The sequence below is a fragment of the Carassius auratus genome, chromosome 31 (assembly GCF_003368295.1).
Source record: "Carassius auratus strain Wakin chromosome 31, ASM336829v1, whole genome shotgun sequence".
Classification (NCBI taxonomy): Eukaryota; Metazoa; Chordata; class Actinopteri; order Cypriniformes; family Cyprinidae; genus Carassius; species Carassius auratus.
This window is the reverse complement of record NC_039273.1, coordinates 9661533-9676947: the sequence shown is the minus strand read 5'-3', so window position 1 is coordinate 9676947 and position 15415 is coordinate 9661533. Positions and strand designations below refer to the sequence as shown.

General features: G+C 36.8%; 1 protein-coding gene across 1 annotated transcript; it reads left to right on the top strand.

Annotated features, from left to right (window-relative positions):
- Positions 1-271: 271 nt before the first annotated feature.
- Positions 272-8135, top strand: uhmk1 (U2AF homology motif (UHM) kinase 1). The gene is made up of 8 exons (XM_026213494.1): positions 272-927; positions 1462-1754; positions 2302-2493; positions 2648-2742; positions 2823-2899; positions 2979-3077; positions 3161-3249; positions 3806-8135. The coding sequence occupies exons 1-8, from the start codon at positions 627-629 to the stop codon at positions 3950-3952; spliced, it is 1293 nt and encodes a 430-aa protein (XP_026069279.1). The 5' UTR covers positions 272-626; the 3' UTR covers positions 3953-8135.
- Positions 8136-15415: the final 7280 nt, after the last annotated feature.

Genomic DNA, 15415 nt, shown 5'->3' with positions numbered 1-15415 from the left:
CAACAGAATTTTTTGTTGTTGTTGTTGTTCCATACTTTATTAATTTAGTCTATTCAAAAAATTGCCCAATACCTGGGATGAATAACCTAGTTTTATTACTGTCGGAGTTTTAAATGTAGCCAAATGTAATAATAATCCAAATAATAATGAAATCGTTTTTAAGGAATATTTAATTAATTAAAAATACTGATTAATTTACAGATTAGAATCATATTTGCTTCAGTGTAGGTGTTTTCTGACTTTTAAAAGTTTTTGGTGACTTTTAATTACAATAACGTCATTTCCGGTATAATGGCCACCAAAACAGTGGCAGGAATTTGTCAGCTCGGTCCCAAACTGGTTTTCATAGATCCGCGGTGTCTTTGAGGCGCCATCTCGGCTTTTCGGATCTTTAAGATCCGACTATGGTGTGGCACTTCGCACCAATTCGTGCGTTTGCGTTAAAATATGGCATCTGAATCCATGTTCGTCAGCAGTTGGTAGTTAGCTGTAAACTTTGGTTTGCAGGAAAGCACTATGCAAAGATCAGTTTAGCAAAAAAGTTTGTGCAAAGGGCAACTAATGGAGCATACACTACTTATTATAAACCTGATAGTATTTAACTCCGATTATTACTGATATTACTCATGGCTTGTAGTTCTGGTTCCAATGCAAAAATGTCCAATCCTAATGTCAACATACCGGCGATGGCGCTGACAGCAGACGCCGTGGATCAGAAGACAAGCCCGGTGGTGTTTGAGATTTACGGAAAGATGTGGAACGTGCAGGCTCGTCTGGGGCAGGGCGTCTCGGCCTCGGTGTACCGGGTGAACTCCGGCCGGGCGAGCTCTGCAGTCAAGGAGTTTCAGGTGGACGCGCAGGGGGGAGATTACGGGTACGTCAAGGAAAGCTCTGTGCTGGAGAAGATTCAGGGACATAAAAATATAGGTAAACCATACAGTTCTCAAGACAAGCTAACAAACATAGATTTAGACCAGTGCTTCTCAACTGGGGGGTCCAGGGACCACTCTGAAAGCGTTCCTAGGGACCCAATAACATAAAACATTTCAATTTTGTTTCATTAGCATAATCCTAATTATTTGTATTTACAAAAAAAGAGAGATGTATAATGTAACATGTTGAGTTTATTTTAATTACAACATAACATCAGTACCAAAGATACAAATCAGCTTAGATATTGGGTCCTTTTAATATTCAGTTGGATCAGGAGGACCATGTAGTCAAACGCGTTGAGAACCACTGATTTAAACAGCTCTGTGTGCCATTTCATTGGTATTCAAATCATGCAAAAAGTCAATATTTTAATCTAGAAAGAATTCAGATGTACACTGGCATTTCAAATGTAAAACCGCTGCTCAATTTACAATAATGATCATGATTCCTGGAGATCCAACTGCTGTTCCAGCATTGTAACGTTTGTATTTCCTCTCTTTCTGGTGTTGTTTTCTGTTGTCTCTCTAGTGACGCTGTATGGAATGTTCACCAATCACAACCCATTTGGTGTGGCCACTCATTGCCTTTTATTGGAGCTTTTGGATGTGAGTGTGTCAGAATTGCTGGTCAGGGTGAGTAATCAGGGGCATTCCATGTGGTTGATCCAGCACTGTGCCCGTGATGTTTTGGAGGCCCTTAGCTTCCTGCACAGGGAAGGTTACGTACACGCTGACCTCAAGCCCCGCAACATTCTCTGGAGCGCTGATGACGAGTGCTTTAAGCTCATTGATTTCGGCCTTAGCTTTAAAGAGGGACACCAGGTGAGGAGTTCATATGACACCCCATCATTTGCTGTCTGAATTTACTCACATACACAAACATAACCTGCTGTTCAAAAATTTGAGGTCGGCATCTTTTTTTTTTTTTTTGTCTTTTATGCTTGCCAAGTCTTCATGTATTTGATCAAATACAGTAAAACAGCAAAATTGTGATTTTTGAATTTAAAATAAATGTGTGATTTTTTTTTTAATATATATTGTGTGATGTCAAAGCTGAATTTCCACCGTCCATTACTCCAATTCTCATTGGCTCATGATCCTTAAGAATTATTATAATATGCTAATTTGGCAGTCAAGAAAACATGTTGAAAGCTTACGTTTATGTGGAAACTGATACATTTTTTAAGGAGTCCTTTAAAAGTTGAGAAGTTATAATTTATTTAAAGTAGAAAGTTACATTTAATGTTGAAATGACTGACCTCAAACTTTTAAATGGTAGTGTAGTAATAATATTCCTCAGTATTCCGATATAGGTTGGAAGTGAGCTTCTAGTCTCATCTGACTAATGGTTCTTGTCTGTTCTTTACAGGATGTGAAGTACATCCAGACAGATGGATACCGGGCACCTGAAGCCGAGCTGCAGAACTCACTGGCCCAGGCAGGTCTGGAGAGCGACTCTGGCTGCACAGCTGCTGTGGACCTGTGGAGTCTGGGAATCATTCTTCTGGAGATGTTCTCAGGAATCAAACTGAAAGAAACTGTGAAGTCTCAGGAATGGAGGGTCAGCTGATGCCCAAGCAGCTGTGAAGCTGCACGCTTTCCTGAATACGAACTTAAATCTTAAACGTTATTTAGTGTAAAAACAATTTGCGTCCACATTTTCTCTGAGTCAGCTGTTCCTCATGTAATTTTGGCCTTGTGTCGTGTCTCTACAGGACAACAATTCTGCAATAGTAGACCATATCTTTTCAAGCAATGCTGTGGTTTACCCGGCTATCCCTGTTTTTCATTTGAGGGATCTGATCAAAAGGTAGGAAGTAATCTAAGCGCTGTACTACTCTGTTCTTTAGACATGACTAAAACAAGTAATATATGTCTTTCCATTCCCAGTATGCTTCACAATGACCCTCAACTGAGAAGCACAGCTGACTCAGCATTAATCAACCCTTTCTTCAGCATTCCCTTTGGTTCGTATGACTTAAACATTGTCTGCATCGCCCAGTTTGGTGTAACACTGTGTGAGTGAGGAACTGCTTTGGGTTTCAGCCCCTCATATTGAAGATTTGGTTCTTTTGCCTACACCTGTCTTGAGACTACTAAACGTAATCGACGACAACCACCTGTATAATGAGGATGAGTATGAAGGTGAGTCTTTGTCTTCACTTTTTCTTTACAGTAAGGTTTATTTAGTAGATCTCAAAGTCACATTTATTTCTTGTTTTTCTTAGATATAATAGAGGACATGAAAGAAGAATGTCAGAAGTATGGCACGGTTGTATCCTTACTGATCCCAAAAGAGAATCCCGGCAAGGGACAGGTGTGGAAAATGGAATTTCACTAGTGAATGTGAACTCCACAGGATAATAACAATTTCTGGTTTATTTGAAAGGTTGATATGATTAAAGTAATAATCCCTTGCAGTTCAGTAAATGAGGCTGATGTTAATTTGGTAACAATTCAGACAAGTTAAGTGAGTTCGTTCTGTGAAGTATTCATTAAATTGATTCAGACTGATAACTAGTGAGTCTTTTTAACACATTCAAATACATAAACTCATAACTCAGTTCATTCTTTTTGTAATTAGACAACACTATATGTATGTACAAGATAATGCAATAGTAAGACTTATTCTTTTATTATGCCACTCAATTAGAAATGAATTTTTGTGAGCTTCCGAACATTAAATGAATATCCTGTTTGGAAGCTCACAAAAAATGATCTGTTTTCCCATGATACTGTTGATCCAGAAGCAGCAAATAGCGCAGCAGGAGTCAATTTCAACTCCTAGTGAACAGAGAGACAATGATTCAGAGTGTAATGTGCTATACACTTCGTCCAGTTCTGAATATTCTTCATTCGTCTTGTCTTGGCAGGTTTTTGTGGAGTATGCAAATGCTGGAGACTCCAAAGAAGCCCAGAGACTGCTGACAGGCCGAACGTTTGATGGCAAGTTTGTGGTCACTACGTTTTATCCACTGAGTGCCTATAAGAGAGGTTACTTATACCAAACTGTGCAGTAAGGCTGCACACACACACCTTCATTCAAAAGATGTACATTACAATCAGATGACTGGTTTTAAACCCTTGATCTGTGCATTATTCTGTTGTGCTACCTTTAATATTTACTTGTGTTACTAAGAGCAACAATGTTTTGAATATAGGTACACATGCAGTTGAACTTGAGTGTAACATGGAGAAAAATTTTAGTTCCTGCTTCCAACCTTTTTTTTTTTACTAAATGATTACAACATAATAAGAGAATTATATTTACTGTGTGATAGCTGGCTGCCAGACATTCGATATGTATGCTTCCATATTTTTTATTTTAGATTATGAAAAAACAAATGTTTGCAGTGGGATTGATGCACTGCTTTGGTTTACACTGCCTTCTAAACAACAGATCACTTCAGAGACCAGGTTTACATGCTCTTTGAATGTCTCCGATTCTGAAAATGTGTCGTTTATGTGGCCTGTTTTCTTCCGTTCTTTTTTTCTGTTGTTAGGTTTGGTGAAGGGTATGTTGTAGGCATTGCCAGTAATTATGCACATATTTATAAACTACTGGCAAAATACACTGGCCTGCATGCACTGTGGCGTGATTAACATTAGCATACTTCACTTCACTTTAACCATATTTAAACTGAAGATGGAAATCTGCAGAGAGAGCACAAATACATCAGAGCGGGTAGCCTTGTGCTATAGATCATCCTTAAGTGACGACTTTTTTTGAGACTCCATGTCTAACACAAAAGCCACAATCTGTCTCAATCCAAACCTTTCTGGAAATGTTTATTGAACAATATACTTTTTAAGTATATTAAGTATCAATTGTGTCTGAAAACTCATCAAAAACATGTCAAGTAGGCTTCTTCAGAAAATACTCGTGTTGAATGTGTGTACTGTATGTTGTCCAGAGCAGTGCGGCTTTACAGAACACATAGGTGAAGATGTCAGGAGCAAATTTTCTACTCTGGACTGCCCTGATACATTGATAAATAATGCTGTTAATGTGCGAATCACTTTATTATACAGATACAGTAACAAATTAATTACCTTTTGTTAAAACTGAAACGCTTTCCTACAGGCACGTTCAAGTCCGTTGTATCAGCTATTTGAATGGGTTTTACTATCTGTACAATAATGGTGAGTGATTTTGAAGTGGCAACATTATTTAAAGGCTTTTCCGGTTGTGATGGGTATATTCCTGGTATCATAGTGTTTTCCGATCAGTTTGTCTGTGACTGCATGATGTGGAGTCTTTAATAGTACTACAGAGCTTTTCGACTCTTGAGCAGTTCTTTGTAGGAGTGTTCTCATTTACTTCATGAATATCGTCTGATGGTTTGTCAGTCACCCAGATTGATTGTTTTTCTTTCTGCTGTCCAGTGAATGCCATAAAGTCAGTTTTCAGTGTCCTGCAGTCTAGAGACATGATATTCACTTCCAGGGCAGTGAGCTCTTATGATAAGTGTACAAGACAATGTGAGGAAAGAACAGTTGAAGTTTTTACTCTAGATGGGGTATGGATTAGATGACATTGTGGCTGTTATTTGTAAGGAGTGTTTTTATACACTTACGTATCTCTCTCACTCTTGCACATTAATGGTGATGACATTTGAAAGAATGATGGAGATGGTGAGCAAGAGATCTTTTAGTATCCTTCTTATATGAATCCGGTCTGCTGCCACTGGACAATGCGATTCTTGAATAGAAAGATTCAGTTGTCTGTGTGAAATGCACTAGGCATTGGATTGGGCTAATAATTGTAGGTGTTACATGTTTGAACAAACTCTCCTGATATAAAGAGAGAACCTGTATGAGCTCAGATGAACGAATGAAGTAGCCTTGGCTTCTGATTTACAGTAAGGAGACCATTTCCTTTTCTTGTTTTATTCCTTTTCCTGTTTAAGCCAACTACAGTGCGCGAATAATTGGCTTTTAGGATATTGGATAACAGTACACATAGGCTATATTTACTCAGAAACAAGACTTTCCAATTATAGTTAAAAAACAATATTATGATGAAACTATGTAGTTGGTTATGAAACAGTGAATTTTAATTATTATTGTGTGATTACTGTAGGTCTAATGGCAGTCAAGGAAAAATGCTCTTATGCATCAGAACATTAATGAGAAAGGAACTTTTTTTTATTTTATCAAGTTTGATGATGATGTGAAGCCTCCTTGAATGGATGATGAACAGATTCAGATTCATAGAAGTCAATCTTGGTAAATTTTACATATATGTGACAATCACTTTGAGGGCATCTTGTGACTATGAGTCATCCATACTTTAATTTAGCCTGTTATTTATATAAATTCACAATTTAGTTTTTTTTTAATTGATCAACTACTTTTTTTTACAAGCAATATCATCAAAGCTGCTCAAATAGAGCCCAGTCCCCTTCTGACACTTTTGAAAAGCACAAAAGATTTTTATGACTAACTACTGCATAGAACCTGAGATGTGTGTCAGTCAGGGATCATTTCATGCTGCCTTAATATTTTTTTTTTGTATGCTGTAATAATGTCATAGTCAGTACATGGTAGACTGTGAGAAAAGTGCCAAAATTGTTTCAAAACCGCCTTTTCCCCCCCACCAGCAACCCTGGAGAAATACCCAAGACTGCAGGGAAGCCTTATATACATTTATCTTGAAATGCATTTAGCCTAAATGCTTTTACATGTGCCCAGAAACATTACAATCTTTTCCTGATGGATGCCAGAGATCATATGAACAGTAAAGCACAGTGCTGGAGTTTGGCTGGCCTTTGTGTTTGTGCAGTGAGTAATGAACCTCCCAAGAGAAAACGCTGCAGGGTGTAACCACAGATAGACATGGGGGTCAAATGCTCTTTGGGCCTTAATAACACGAGAGAAAGATTGGAGAACTAGATGGCATCTTGAATGGTGAGATAGATTTTGAATTGGTGACTAGAACGAACATGCAACCAAAATGCATGCAAACGGCCTTTATATTAATGATCATAATTTCCTTTGCAACCCTTTTTAAAAATGTATTGGCTGTTTTATTGGTTTCAATATTGCAATAAAGAAACTTAAGTCATATCACACTTAGCACACATATGACCTTTGAAGGAAAGGTGTAAGAACTCACCTGACAGTACAGTCATTTAAAGTGTGAACTTATAAGGCAGTAAGATGATAAGATGACATGAATCATGTGTAGATTATAAAATATAAGGGTTATAGGTCAGAAACTGAATGTGTGGCTTTGTTAAGGTGAAAAACAATCAAGAAAGTCTTGTGCTATTGAAATTGCTCCGCTTTTTTCGTACTGCGTTGGGTTTCAGACGATTCTTCAAATCATTGTTAACCTGAGAGCTGAGTAAACCGACAACAGAAGTGAGTTCATGTGTGATCTGCTGTTTGTAGTGAAAAGTCATGGTACATACTGACTTCTCAAAGACATATAATGCATGAAGTGGGCTACCATGATCAAAATGTTTGTAGAAATAGTGTTTACAGTATATTTAGGGTACACAAGTGCATTACGGTGGTTGAAATGCAGGGTTTATAGTATCAAAGCAGTAAGGATGACAATGTGAATTGTGATAAAATGTCTCTCATTGTTTTGTATGCAGATTCTATTTATGATGCTTCCCTTTAAAACATGCTTTTCATATTGAATCTTTCATTGTTACTGAAAATATGCATTTACAACTGTGAAAATTCCCTCCAGAGCTATTAAAAACATGTCTGAGACGTCCAGTCCAAAGGATATTCTTTGATTAGCTTATGTAAATCTGGTATGGTTAAAGTTTATAATTTGATAACAAGATTAAAATGAGTGTATTTAATAGTTTATTGCATTGGAGGTGTGGTGCTGGTGGCCTACATTACCATTCTTTTGCTCCATATTCAGACAATCATGTGTTCTTCTCGCATAACCTTCCTCATTTCAGTCTTATGTGATTGAGCTCTGCCTTAAAGTCCACATGATATGTGGCAGGGAAAACAAACCCAAACTTGAATTTGAACATGCTACAAAGTATAAAGATGATCTTAACATTGAGTGTGAGGATGAGTGTTTTCTGTGCTAGAGTAAAAAAGATGTTGTATATGTCATTTGTAAAATGTAAGTTGAGCAGATGATCATGGGAGACTGTGACTTGAGAGCTCTCGATGGAATGAAAAAATGTTCATGTTTCACACAATAAAATGTTAATGTCTGTATCATGATGTCATGTCTTGGGTTATTCTTGATCATTTCTAATGGCTTCTTCTTGACAGAATAGTTTTTAATTCAAATGAGGAATCAAAGGCTCTTGTAATGTAAGTGATTTAGGGATTCACACACACCCAGGCTACTGACCACTAGATGGAAGCACCACCTTTCAGACTGTCTTAGAAGTGTGTAAGGTGGAAACTTAAACAATTACTGAAACTTTGCCACTAGGTTTATGCACATCATAGCAGTAAAAACGTCAAGTCAAATCACTAATATATTTCCAGTAAGAACTCTAGCGAAAGCTCCACATGTCCTCTTCCATGTCTATGAAATATTTTGGCTAATTTGTTTTCAGCTACCACAATTCCGCCCCCCAATGTTTAAAGCAACTTTATGTAATTTTATTTATTTTTTTTAATCTTGAAATATCATCAGTTCTGCGAGCAGGTATGAAATTTTTCAAAAAGGGCAGATTGCTTTATAGCTGTGCTGTGTATCAAATTGCATACATGCCCTCATCCAGATTCAGTCTGAGCCTACTAATACAATGCATCGCCTTTATGTTGGAAGACATTCAGTTTTTTTTTTTAGATTTAGTTGTCTTTCTCAGTTAGGATTAGGACAGCAAATATCCCCTCCTGGGGTACATTGTTAAGACCCCCAAAGCATGTCTGTATCATAAGCTTCCTGCAGTTCTCTACAGCTCCGTATTCCTGTCAGTTTAAAGGTTTACTGCAATTTACTGCAGTCTAATAAGCAAGGCCTTGTGGGGGCTTTCACTGAGTTAGGCAGTTTCCCAACATTGTCAACTCAATGAATTACAAAAGAGGAGTGGTTTTAATGAAGGGGTCTAGCAGGATTCTCTAGATTAAAATTGCCTGTTCACATTCAAGCAAAGTGACAGATATGTGGTGTAGAAAGTCAATCTGAACCAGAGTTGCAGCCTTTGCCACTTGAATTCACAGAATACCCATGCATGGCTGCACAAACTTGTTTTACCATATGCATGGCAGAATGACAGAGAAATCCAGAGGATGTGGTGGTTTAGGATCACTGCCTTCTAAATCCCCATGCACATGCACCTACACAGCGCATTTTGTGCCTATTGCACAATTAGCACGTTTCCTTGAATTCTGCACAATACCCCCCCCCCATTTAAAAAATAATAAAATAAAACCTGCTTACCTCAAAATGCGTTTTTTTCCTCTCCCGAGGAATAAAAGCTGTGCAACACTTTGCTGTGGTTTTGTTAAATGGATTGTGTGTTATTTTGAGAAAAGAACTATCATACCAGCAACACTTCTCAACCTTGCTTCTGGAGTCCAATCAAGCCTGTACATTTTTTAAGTGCTGTTTGTTAAGGCAAGCATCAATATTCCTAGTTCTTACTGATCGTTAGGGATTTTAATAAACCCTAACCCTATGCATAATTTTCAGCTCATTCATATCATACATTTGTGCCACAGACATGCAGCTTTTTGAGAAGAGGTGAGGTATTTGTTTTCCAAGCAATTAATCTTCTCGTTGTTATGCACAGTGACCAGTTTTCGAATATACTATATAATATTATAAAAAATATGATATATGAAAATGTTTAATGTTTCTATATCATATGAACTACTTTTTATATTATTGTTATAAAATGTATAAATATAAAATGTATATAATTGTGTATATTCAAAAAATAATAATAATCTAGGAGTAATATGGACCACATTCATGGTATTTTAAAGTGATTTGTGTCATTTTGAACTTTGGAATAGTGAGATTTGCATGTGCAAGCAAAGTAAAAAAAATACTTAGTTTTAAGTTTTATTTCTAAATTATCTTAGTTTTGCATGTTATATTTATACATATATTTATAAAGTGTTATATTTTAAATTACAAAAGAAATGTGTGCAATGTAATTACAAATTCTAAAAAAACCTGTACAGCACAACTTCTATGTTTTGGTGTTTTATTTATTTATTTATTTTGTTCGGGCCATCCCTGAGAGATCTGTTCTTATAACTTAGAACTGGACCCTGACCTGAATGAAATACTGATGCTTCATACCACACTTGACTGAACAGCAAAAATGCAAACATTGCCTTCGGTTACAGTGGATGGAATTAGGGACTACAGAGCACAGGTGTTAGACAGCCAGAAGACACCCCTCTCTCTGTCTCTTTCTCTCTCTCTTTCTCTTTCTCTCTCTAACTTCAGCTCTCTCACCTGACATAGTCTGACCATAAACCCAGAGGAATGCTATATTACCCCTGAGATAAAACAGGAATCTGATGGGGGAAAAGCTCTTTACTAAACATTGCACCTTATCTGAAACAAACATACCCAAACGTGTGCTGTACTGTGACGATCAATACGCCTGATAAATGATAACTCAGTGGGTTGAAGCTGACTCATACAGTCTCAGTGTGTTCTCTCTCAGCGCTCAGAGGTCAGGATATCACTGATGGGAATCTGTGTGAGACCCAAACATCAATGATTGGTGTGATTACAGGCCACAGGGAAAGATGGCCATATCCACATGGCCAGGAGTCTTACGCTGCATTCAGAGATGGCTGATTGTTATCAACGTCACTCTCTCCACATCTCAGGCACATTTATTGAACTGTACGTCAGTTCCCAGTCTTGACATTCTTCTCTATTTCTGGTAAGAAGATCCAGTAAGTGGTCTGGACTGTGCGTTTAAGTTTAAAGTGATCCTGTGCCCAGTGATCAATATTCTGTCATACAGTCATTTAGACAGCCTCTTTTTTATTATTATTCCCAAATCGCTTTCTTTCTGCAAGGAAGCACAAAACACACTGTATTGGTAGTTTTTCCATACAATTACAGTACAATGAATGGGGACCGAAGCCTTTTAGCTCCAAAAAGGATGCAAAAGTACTGTAAAAATATCATAAAATGGTCCAAATGACTCACGATTCCTTTGTATGAGCAAGAGAACAAATTTAAGTCACTATTCACCAATGTTCTCCCAAATTTAAGTCACTATTCACCAATGTTCTCCCAAATTTAAGTCACTATTCACCAATGTTCTCCCTTCAGTGCAGCAGCTGTCCCTTTGCAAAGACTCGCCTCCCTTCTGTTGCTATGTCTGACAGGTCATGGTACTCTCCTGCCAAACATTATGTTCTCATGCAGTGAAAAATACATTGTGGAGCAAGGAGGACACTTACAATGCACCAGCAGACAAAACAGAGCAGGTATCATAGTATCAGCTTTCAAATTTGTTAATTTTTTAAGAAATTTGAACCATAAATACCGTTTTGTGGCTCTTTAATGTTTGTGACTCATGACAGATCTCTGTAGTTTAAGTTCAACCAATCATCTCTTCCTCTTTACTAGTTATAGCATGAAATAAGCATGAATGAACATCAGAAGGTATCTTGTTTCAACCACAGAAAGATGTCAATACATACTGTTTTCAAGTTCAAGTCCCCCGACATTAATCTACTCTCCTGTCTGGTTTCTTTGTTGGAAAATAGGCAGATTTTGAGATTGGTGGCATTGTGATTGGTCAGTTTACTTGTCACTCAAACTCCCGGCAAAGGGTCGATTGGATTATTGATTCAGTGAGTTGAATTTGATTAAGTAGTGTTTCAGTTTCAGCCTGTATTTTTCCACAAAGCTATGTATGAAATTAGAGCATTTCAAATGTAGTACACAAGTCAAATAGGCCACTTTTATAGTATGTTATGGTGCATCTGTATCATTGTTTGTTTTTGTTGTTTTTTTTGCAAATGTTTGAAAGAGCCACTAGAACAGTCTTTGGTTTGGATATGAAGGTAAATCAGTAATGACTATATTTTTTGTTATAAAATATTATATATTTTTATATTTGTTTCTCACACCATACAAAGTTCATATGGCTTCAGAAGAATTGGGATGTGCATGAATCATATGAACCAATGTATGACCCTTTTCTAGTGATTTTGCATCCTTCTTGAAGCTTGAAAGCTTCATTCACCAATCAGTTGGATGGTAAAACATTACCAATACAATTCAGTATTTCTGTGTGCTTCATCACCAGAGCTGAAGTCTATTCTTCATTGGACAAATGCCTGAGCTTTTACTCAGTATGGCTGCACAAAGGCACAGCGGTGACCTTCTGTCACCATAGCAACACAATAACAAATCCAACTCCGTTCTTCAGTATTGTGCCTGCAGAGTCTCTTCACACAAACAGCATTCTGGGTCTTCTCTTGGCGGACAGATGAACAGGAGTCGGAATGTAAACAGAAGACAGATTTGTGAATAGGCAATTTTATTACGCTCTTTATTAAGCACCCCACCGGTGACATGATTATTTTTCCACTTTTCACAGTAAAACCCTCCTGTTTCAACCTGGACTTCTAGCCGAGTATTATTATTAAATAAATAGTCATGCAGGGTGAAGACTCTAAAGGACATCCGGGGAAATGAGCTAGGGTACGACTAATACAGTTTAGGAGTTTCTAGTAAAAAAAAAAAAAAAAAAACACAAATGTTGAAAAGAACATGCTTTTTTTTTTTTTTTTACATTTAAATGATACACTGTATAACGGTGTAATTATAATGTTTAATATTATATGCCTTTGATGCATTAAAGATACTTTATTAGGTAAACATTCATAATGGAAGGGTCTTTTATTCAATTTAATTGTTTCTAACAAACACATTTTTATTAAGTCAATGCATTAATTGATGGACTGGATTGCTTATGGATTATTGTGATGTTTTTTTTATCAGGTGTTTGGCTTTCATTCTGACGGCAGCCATTCAATGCAGAAAATTCATTTGTGAGCAAGTGATGTACAACAGTAATGCTAAATTTCTCCAAATCGGTTTCAAACTCATCTACTGCTTGAATGGCTTGAGGGGGAGTACATTTTTCATCTATGAGTGAACTATTCCTTTAATACTTCTTCTAACAAGGAAAGGATGTTTAAAAGTAATACGGAAGAAACAATAGCTTCCAGATTAAAAGCAGACTATGGGGAATTTCACTTTATGACTAAACAGAGAAGTATTCTGTTTAGAATAAGAGGGTTTGTGTGTGAATATTAGACTGATTCGATCATATTTTCTGGATTTGGTTGATCTCTGCCTCTGCATTTTGGACAATTTACAGCTTATTTATGGAACTCTGGGGGCATCCAGCCAAAAGTGCATTACAATAATCAAGTCTTGAACTTTTCTGCATCTCGATTAGAAAGTTATTTTGAAACGTATATTTATGAGGTGGAAATATGCTGTTATGAATGAGAGACATTAGAAAAGAGGCCTTCAAATGCTAATGCCATGCTTGCTAATATTATCACCCAAAGAGAACAAAAATGGTTGCACACAGTATTTTGCCTCTGATAGCTGTTCATTTGGAATAAATCTGACGAGTATGACGCATCTAAACCAGGTTAGAGCCAGATCACAATTAATTAATGTCTTAAATATAAAACAATACATGGCAGAAGTAGAAGAGGCACAGAGGTTAACCTCATGCAAATGAAATGTCCTTTGTTAATAATATGCATTGATTTATTCATGCACATATGCATTCAACTATATAAATTATTGTCTCAAAGATTTATTTTTGAATTAATATTCAACACTGTTAGAAAAAAAAAATCATCCGTCTATGGCAATTAGGTAGCATACATGAAGTTTTAGACTACTTTATTTGGATGTTCATTGTCTGGTCAATTAAGAACTATCACATAAGAAAACAGACTGAAGACCGTTGTTTATTTGTGCTGTTTCTACTGCTTCTGACCTGTAAATTGCAAGCTACATAGATAAAGTAAGTTCATGTGGTTATTATATCACATTATTTTACATCAAATAGAGACTCTGTCTGTCCTCTGTATTGCCAAAAGCATATGTTGTCTGTGTGCAACAGGAAGCAGTTGACTTGGACGACAGGATGGAAGTGTTACTGATCGGTGTTGTTGTCATAATGAGTCTTGCTGTTGGAAAACTTTCTCTCACCTTGCAAAACTGGCTTTTTTAGCCAATATGGCAACTGTGGTATTCCCGCTCCCTTTCTCATCTCCTGGAATGCTGCCGAGGGACTGTACTGGAAAACTTGAAGTTATATCTCGGTTTTCTCACTTATAATAACAACATAAAAATGCGAAACCCTTTCTCTGTGAATAAAATGTGAAAAAGAACAACAAAAGTGGTGATCATTTATAGGAACCTTTATTATAATGTGAAGATAACAATTTCCTAATGCCTCAACCACCTTCATATTTAAATTAGACAACAAGTGACCAAAGATTCCAGTATCATTGAACACAATCTTTAATAATACTGGAACGACAGTAGGAAATTAAGTCTAGCACATAAAAATTGTCTTATAGGGACTCTTTTAGAGTAGAATGTTTTGAGATAAGGAAAGGAACGAAAAAAAAAAAACTAAACAAAAACCTGACTCTGCAGAGAGATCAAATGAATTCTGACAATGCATTCTTCACATCCTTCTTCCAAGATGTCTGTAGCGGATACATCCAGTCTGCAAATGTTTCATTTGATCTATACTCTCAATATCAGCAACTCTTTGTAGTGAGATTCTGTCAAACTGCAAGTTTGGGTTTGGTATGACCAAGGCTACATTTATTTGATGTAAAACACAGTGAAATCTGTAATACTGTGAAATATTATGGTTTAAAAGAACCGTTTTCTATTTTAATATGTTTTAAAATTGTAATTTATTCATGTAATGTCAAAGCCTTTCAGTATTTAGTGTCACATGATCCTTCAGATCAGTCTAATATGCTGAGTTACTGATCAAGAAACATTTTCTATAATTATTATGAATGTCAAAAACCATTGTGCTGCATTACATTTTTAGGAATATTGTGATTATATACAGTACAGACCAAAAGTTTGGACACACCTTATCATTCAAAGAGTTTTCTTTATTTTCATGACTATGAAAATTGTAGAGTCACACTGAAGGCATCAAGGGCTATTTGACCAAGAAGAGTGATGGGGTGCTGCGCCAGATGACCTGGCCTCCACAGTCACCGGACCTGAACCCAATCGAGATGGTTTAGGGGTGAGCTGGACCACAGACAGAAGGCAAAAGGGCCAACAAGTGCTAAGCATCTCTCAGGGAACTCCTTCAAGACTGTTGGAAGACCGTTTCAGGTGACTACCTCTTGAAGCTCATCAAGAGAAGGCCAAGAGTGTGCAAAGCAGTAATCAAAACAAAAGGTGGCTACTTTGAAGAACCTACAATATGACATATTTTCAGTTGTTTCACACTTTTTTGTTATGTATATAATTCCATATATAATTCCACGTG